The following is a 6,730-nucleotide window of genomic DNA, read 5'->3' as shown; positions in this document are numbered from 1 at the left end:
TCTGCAAGCTCAGTTGAATTCTCTCCACCACGGGTATACCCTGCTTGTATTTATAATACCAGTGCCAATGCTTCCAGACCCACAGCAACATGAAAGCCACCACAGTGTGGCAAACTGACAGATGAGTGGTGGACACTGAATTATTAGTTGCAGGATTATTAATAACTGTGTGGAAGACTTTTTTTTGCTTTTTCTACTTTTCCTTTAATTACTACTTGATTCTGAAAAAAAGTTATTGTTATAGATTTGCAAATGCTAACTACCATAATGTTATCACTAAAATACCACAGAAAGTTTGACAAAATCAACAACTATAAGGACATAGACAACAATGAAAACAACAGTGCATACAGATAAAATGACCATTGATTTGAAGCATCATTGTGCTTGACACCTCTGATCAGTGTGAATTAGTGGTGGTGGTGGCTGTGTGCCATGGAGTCGGTTCCGACTCATAGCGACCCTGTACAGGGTTTCTGAGGCTGTAAATCTTTACAGGAGCAGAAAGCCTCAACTTTCTCCCGCGGAACAGCTGGTAGTTTCAAACTGCTGACTTTGTGGTTCACAGCCCGATTCGTAACCACTACACTACCAGAGCTCCTTTTAGTGTGAATTAGAAGGCTCAAAATATAAATTAGCATAGAGTGTATTGTATAGAGCCTTGTATTAGAATAGAGTGTATTGATACATATAAACTGAGCTTACAAAAATTGTTTTTGCTGATAAAACTAACAACAAGGATATTTTATAAAAATAATAAATACTTGGTAAAAAACTGCACAAAATGTTATAGTCATTTTCTTCTCACTTTTTCTGAGAGTGTCACCAAGCATGCCCTTCACCCCTGATAGCCATAGACATGTCACCTGCTGATGGCTGTCCTGACCATACACCCAGGTTTTTGTGATCGCCTTTGTCTTCCAGAACCGCTACACCAATCCTCTACCTCCCTGCCCCACCCCACACCTATGCATTTCGTATCGTAGTTTTCATGTTTTCAGCTAAATAAGGCTTAGTGAAAACAGCCCACAATCTTTGGTGTCATCCCCACTGACAGAGTGAACTGATGCACTCCATAGTCCATGAACACCCCCTAAAAATACCACTGCTCACCTTCTCTGACTTTGGTGCCTCCTAGGACTATTGCAGATATGCCAACAGATGATGACAGGAGCCAGATACAGATGTTGATGATCTTTGCCTTTAAGGGCGTGCGAAAGTCTAATGCCTTAACAGGATGGCACACAGCGATGTAGCGGTCCACACTCATCATGGTCAAGGTGAAGATGCTGGTAAACATGTTATAGTAGTCTATGGAGATTACAATCTTGCATAGCACATCCCCAAATGGCCAGGAGTTCATCAGGTAGACTGTGCTCTGGAAAGGCATGGTTGTCATCACTAAAGCATCTGCCAGAGCGAGGTTAAAGATGTAAATGTTGGTTGCTGTCTTCATCTTTGTGTATCTACAAGACAAGAAGCAATATTATTTTCCTCTATCTTCCTGTCAAACTTGAATTGATATGGGAAACCCTTTAGACTAATGATCTTTCTGTTCACTCACTTATTCTTTACTTATATATTGAGGATGTTGTTGATGTTGTTATGTGCCGTGGAGTCGGTTCCAACTCATAGCGACCCTGCACAGGGTTTCCGAGGCTGTTAATCTTTACGGGAGCAGAAAGCCTCATCTTTCTCCCACGGAGCAGCTGGTAGTTTCGAACTGCTGACCTTGCGGTTCGCAGCCCTATTCGTAACCACTATGCTACCAGAGCTCCTTTAAAATATAAACTGTCACTCCCTGGGAGACACAACTTTTTTTTTTTTTTTTTTTTTTAAGTTTTTATTGTGAATTATGTGGGTTTACATGAGAGAAGATAAGTTTTTACATTCATCCTATCATATTTCATTTCATTGTAATGATTACAATCCTCTCCATGCATCATCAAACAACCAAAGGGCCTCTCCCTCCCTGAGTCCAGTGTCCTCAGCCGCTCCATCTGTCCATGTCATTGTCTCTGCCTCCATTTCTGGTGTCACTGCTTCTCTGGGTAGCATCCCACAATCCGCTCTTCTCACTTGATGGTCCCAGGGACCTCCGCTCCTGGACTGCAAAATCAGTCACTCCCCTCCTTTTGTTATAAAACATCTACCTTTACATTTCCAACCCTCATAGACAGTCCTGATAGCAATTATTCACTATTGTACTGCACAAGTCTTATCCCCATCTCCTTTCATTAGTCCTGTCCCAACAGGTTGGAAATCATTCAGTGGAGATTCTATCTTCTCCCGCCCCATCTGAAACTAGGCTCCCTCTTGAAAGCTTGTAAGCCAGTCACTTCTTACTTTTGTAGCATTCCCCCCCCACACACACACACACATTTTGGGTAGCCAATGTCTAAATTGCCCATCCTTGTCAACCCTGTGTACTGAGAGGGTGGGAGTGATCCTCACTGTAAAGATTTGTTCCCTTTTTTGAGCTACTACATTCATTAAAGTAGTAAAGTTCATCAAATCGTAGCAGGTTACTCTTTTTTTTTTTTTTTTTCCTCTTCTTTCCTCTTCTAGCCCAGTCAAGTGGGTACTATCTGCATGGATGGGTATTCTTGTGTATCTCCCCTCACTTCATATCAGCTGGATGCTTCTCTCTTTGCTCTAGTCTTCTGTGGCTATGTCACTACCTCTGGGCCCAGGAGTCCCTGGGTCTTGCCATACTGCTGGCCAACCAGGTCTCCACCCAGGTTCACAGGAGTCTATTGAATGTGGTCAGACTTAGCTCCCAACTTCATTGCTCTTTTACCCCACTTCCCCTTATTGGTGACCAACGTGGTCATCAGCCAGACCACATGAATGCTCGTGTATTCCCCTTGAGTCTTAGTCTTGGAAGGGGGTTTGTTTTGGGGATCTGACCACTTGCCTTGATGGCTCCCTGGCAAACAGCTTGCTTCTTGTAGTAGTCAATCAGACTGCTATTATTGTTTTTGATTTTTCCTGCTGATCTTTCTTTCACCAAGTATCTTCTGTTCTTCTAGCCACTCCAGGCTCGTCTACTTGTCCTTTCAACTGGAAATTTCCCACCTCAGATAATTTTGGATGGGGTTCTGGATTCCACCTATGGTGTTGTGCAGTGTAAAGGCTCCACAGGATGCCTCTTTCACTGGGCAACTTCTAGTCCGCTTTAAGGTGTTCCAATCAGTTATAGGCTGAAGACGGACTTACAAGCTTTCTATTGTGATGTTTCAGGCTATACCTTTCTCTCCCCCTTAAGGAGACACAACATTTTGCACTTGATTACTGATCTAAGAACTCCTGGTGTGGCACAGTACAATCAGCACTGGACTTTGAACCACAAGTTCAGCAGGTCAAACCCACCAGCTGCTTCTTGTAAAATCCTAACAGAGTCTCTATGAGTCAGAACTGACTCGACAGCACTTAACAACAACACTGACCTAAAGGTTGACATGTGGATCTGTTCCTCCACAAATGACACTCTAGAAAAGCTTCTGGAGCCATTCTCCTCTGCAACACAGGGATCACACATCAGTTAGAATTGACTTGAAGATAACAGATTTGGTTTTGTTTTTAATATGTAAAAGGATATTGGAAATGGTTTAAAATGGGCATAACACCCTTACTTTATTTACCTTGTACTCTAGTGCTTTTCTCATAAAATATTTTTATTTTATTGTTGTAAACAATGTACAATTGTCAATTCAACATTTTTTACTGTACAGTTCCTTGACACCAATTAGATTAATCAAACATCGAAAATCAAATAATCAAAAATGATTATACATATAGATATTTTTAACAGACTTGCATATATATGGGTTTTATTTTGTCACTGGCAATTTTACTTTTACCTAGAGTTGTTTTTTTTGTGTGTGTGTGGTTGGCTTGATTTTTTTTTTTAAATGTTTTATTGTGAATTATGTGATCATTTACATTGGAGAACATTAGTTTTACATCATCAACCAACCAAAGGGTATATCCTGCAAGTCTACACCCCAGTCATCAACACACAGCCCCTCTCCCTCTCTGGGTCTAGAGTCCCCAACCACTCCAACTCTCCATGTCATCGTCTCTGCCTCCATCTCTGGCAACACTGTTTCTCTGGGTAGGTCCCGCACTCTGCTCTTCTCCCTTGATGGTCCCAAGGACCTTTGCTTCTGGACTGCAAAGTTAAGTATGCCACTCCTTTTGCTACAAAACGTATACTTTTACATTTCCAACTCTCACAGTCAGTCTTCAACGCAATTATGCACTATTGTACCACAAGAGTCCTATCCACATTTCCTTTCATCAGCCCTGCCTAGACAGATTGGATATTACTCAATGGAGAGTCTACCTTCCTTCACACCCGCTGATCTAGGCTCTTCTTGTAAGCCAGTCACTTCTTGCCTTTGAAGTCCTCCCCCCCCCCCATTCTGGGTAGCCAATGTCCACGTTGCCCATCCCTGTAAATATGTGTTCCCTTTTTTGAGCTACTGCATCCATAGGTGTAGGTCAAGTTCATCAAATTGTATCAGATTACTCTTTTTTCCCTCTACTTTTTTCTTCTAGTTGAGCTCTGATCATCCAGTCATTGAGGCCAGGTCATGTGGGTATTATCTGTAAGTGTGGGTGTTTATATGCATATCCCCTTGCGTCTTATTAGCTGGAAACTTCACTCTCCACTCTAGTCCTCTGTGGCTGTGTCATTGACTCTGGGCCCAGGAGTCAGCAGGTCTTGCCATACTGTTGGCCAACGAGGTCTCCACCACAGTTTACAGGAGTCTGTTGAATGTGGTCTGACTTAGTTCACAGCTTCATTGCTGTTTTTCCCTCACTTCCTTTTCTCAGTGACCAACATGGTTACCAGTCAGACCAAATGTTTGCTCGTGTATTCCTCTTGAGTCTTAGTCTTGGAAGGGGGGTTTTCCCTGAGGGGACCCTACCATTTGCCTTGATGTCTCCTGGGCGAGCAACTTGCTTGTTCTTGCAGTAATCAGTTGGACTGTTATTATTGTTTTGTATTTTTCCTGTCGGTTTTTCTTTAAAGAAGTATCTTCTGTTCTTCTAGCCACTCCAGGCTGGTCTGCTTGTCCTTTCAAGTGGAGATTTCCCACCTCAGTAGATTCTGGATGGAATTCTGTATTCTACCTATGGTCTATGCAATGCAGAGGCTCCACAGGAAGCTTCCTTCACTGGGCAAGTTGTAGCCCCATTTTAGGTATTCCAATCAGTTATAGGCAAGCTTTCTATGGTGATATTTCTGGCTATTCCTTTCTCTCCCCCTCAAGTGTCTATTTTATAATGGTATGCAAGGGAAACCAAGATTCAAAATACAGCCAAGCATCTTAACATTATTTCCCCTCTTTTGCCCATTTCAAACGCCTCAATCCCTGTAGCCCAGAGTCCTGTTGTTCCAAGGTTGTGTATACATCATTTACCTCTGTCCCACTTAGCCCATGCAAACCTGCTTAATTGTTCTCCCATCTGCTTTGTTCTTCCATTCCCCTCCCCCTTCTTACATATTGCCCCCTTCTCCAGCACTCAAACTATCCTGTGTTATTCCCTACTCTGTGCTCCACCTTCCTATCCCTCCCCCCATCTCAGCCCCCATATCCTGGTAATGAGCAAATAATTTTTTTCCCCTTTTAGTATGGGTTCTTTTCTCAGTCTTTTACAATAGTGGTCCTATGCAGTATTTCTCCTTTTGCGACTGACTCATTTCACTCAACATAATGTCCTCAAGTTTCATCTATGGTATGTAGTAGCTTATAGCTTCCTTGTTGTTCTTCAAAGTAGCATACATAATATTCCATTGTGTGGATGTACCACAGTTTGTTTATCCATTCTTCAATTGATGGGCTGTCTCCATCTTTTTGCTATTGTAAATAGTGCTGCTATTAACATTGGTGTGCATATATCTACTCGTATTATGACTCATATTTCTTGTGGTAAATGCCAAGTAGAGGAATTGCTGGATCATAAGGTATTTCTATTTCCAATCTCTGAGGAAGCACCATATTGCTTTTCAGAGAGGTTGGACCATTTTGCAATCCCACTAGTTATATAGGAGGGTCTCAGTCTCTCCGCATCCTTGGCAGCATTTATTGTGCTCTACTTTTTTGATCTTTGCTGTTATTGTTGGTGTGAGATGATATCTCATTGTTGTTTTGATTTGCATATCTCTAATAGCTAGTGATCGTGAACATTTCCTGATATGTTTGTTGGTTGCCAGGATCTGCTTCTTGGTGAAGTGTCTGTTCATGTCCTGTGAGCATTTTTTAATTGGGTTCTTTGTCTTTTTCTTGTAGAGGTGTTGTAGTTTCCTGTATATTTTAGAAATGAGTCCATTGTCTGATATATCATTGCAAAATATTTTTTTCCAATTGTGTGGGTTCCCTTTATACTCTTTTGGTGAAATCTGTTGATGTACATACGTTTTAAATTTTTAATATGTCCCAATCATCTATTTTGTCTACTTTTATTTGTGTAATTTTCAAAATTTTGGTAGTTTGTATATGTCCTGAATTAAAGCCCTCACATTTGTCTCTATTTTTTCATTGATGACCTTTATAATTTTTGGATTCACATTTAGGTCTTTAATCCATGCTGAGTAGGTTTTTGTATAAGGCGTGAGGTAAAAGTCTTGTTTCAATCTTTTGCATATCGATTTTCAGTTCTGCCAGCACCATCTGTTGAAGAGACTATCACCTCCCTATGTGATATATTTAGGCAATTT

At 41.3% G+C, this 6,730-nt stretch overlaps 1 protein-coding gene across 1 annotated transcript in view; it reads right to left on the bottom strand.

The window, feature by feature from the left end:
• The window catches only part of LOC102838024 (kappa-type opioid receptor-like), an 82,211-nt gene that overhangs the window by 13,677 nt on the left and 61,804 nt on the right, over positions 1-6,730 (bottom strand). Inside the window, exon 2 of the mRNA XM_006871858.1 lies at positions 1,114-1,466. Within this exon, the coding sequence (XP_006871920.1) occupies positions 1,114-1,466 (353 nt within the window). The remainder of the gene's footprint in view (positions 1-1,113; positions 1,467-6,730) is intronic.

The sequence above is a fragment of the Chrysochloris asiatica genome, unplaced genomic scaffold (assembly GCF_000296735.1).
Source record: "Chrysochloris asiatica unplaced genomic scaffold, ChrAsi1.0 scaffold00176, whole genome shotgun sequence".
In the NCBI taxonomy this organism is placed as follows: Eukaryota; Metazoa; Chordata; class Mammalia; order Afrosoricida; family Chrysochloridae; genus Chrysochloris; species Chrysochloris asiatica.
Note: the sequence above shows the minus strand (reverse complement) of the source record. Positions and strands in the feature narration are given on the sequence as shown.